General features: G+C 49.0%; 1 protein-coding gene across 1 annotated transcript; it reads right to left on the bottom strand.

Moving 5' to 3' along the window:
- Window positions 1–28: 28 nt before the first annotated feature.
- LOC147819842 (tomoregulin-1-like) lies at window positions 29–609 on the bottom strand (the record flags this gene model as incomplete). Its single annotated transcript, XM_087170090.1, has 2 exons — window positions 29–190; window positions 489–609. Coding segments are annotated over 2 exons (283 nt in total), but the record flags the coding sequence as incomplete, so codon positions are not given.
- Between the last annotated feature and the right edge of the window lie 122 nt (window positions 610–731).

Below are 731 nucleotides of genomic sequence, written 5' to 3'. Positions count from 1 at the left end.
ACAACAGTAGTGATGTGAGTGTGAATACCTGGTGAAGCACATGACCACGGCTACGATGACGGCGATCTGAACGGCTCCGATGATGGCGGCGATCAGGACGTAGTGCAGCTTCTGACCGCTGGGCACCACGTACAGGATGTTAAAGTCCAGCAGCTCATCACACTGAGCGCCCCCATACGCTGCCTCACACCTGAGACACACACACACACACACACACACACACACACACACACACACACACACACACACACACACACACAGTAAACCGGGATTATTCAAACTTATTCTGACTTTAATCCAAGATAACTGTCTCACAAAACCAGTTTTAGACTCACTGTGTGTGTGTGTGTGTGTGTGTGTGTGTGTGTGTGTGTGTGTGTGTGTGTGTGTGTGTGTGTGTGTACAGACAGTCTGACACTGGTCCTCACAAAGATAGGAGGACACACACACACACACACACACATACAGTTCACAGAGACAGGTGTTACCTGCAGCTGGGAAGATTCTGTCTCATCTCACACTGGCCGTGTTCACAGAAGTGGGCGTAGTCTTCAGGACAGGGGGTGGGGCTGTCCATAAACCCCTCCCCCTCACCAGGTTTGGACACAGCTGGGAAAAAAGAAAGAAAAATCCTGGTTCATGATTGGCAGTTACTGAAATACACTAAAGCTGCAGTGAGGGGAGGAAATCATCAGAATCAATATCTGATCCGACATGTTGGATTAAAAACT

This window comes from Seriola lalandi, unplaced genomic scaffold, assembly GCF_002814215.2.
Source record: "Seriola lalandi dorsalis isolate HSWRI2012SDOR001 ecotype SW California unplaced genomic scaffold, Sedor1 jcf7180002038137, whole genome shotgun sequence".
Taxonomy (NCBI): Eukaryota; Metazoa; Chordata; class Actinopteri; order Carangiformes; family Carangidae; genus Seriola; species Seriola lalandi.
Note: the sequence above shows the minus strand (reverse complement) of the source record. Positions and strands in the feature narration are given on the sequence as shown.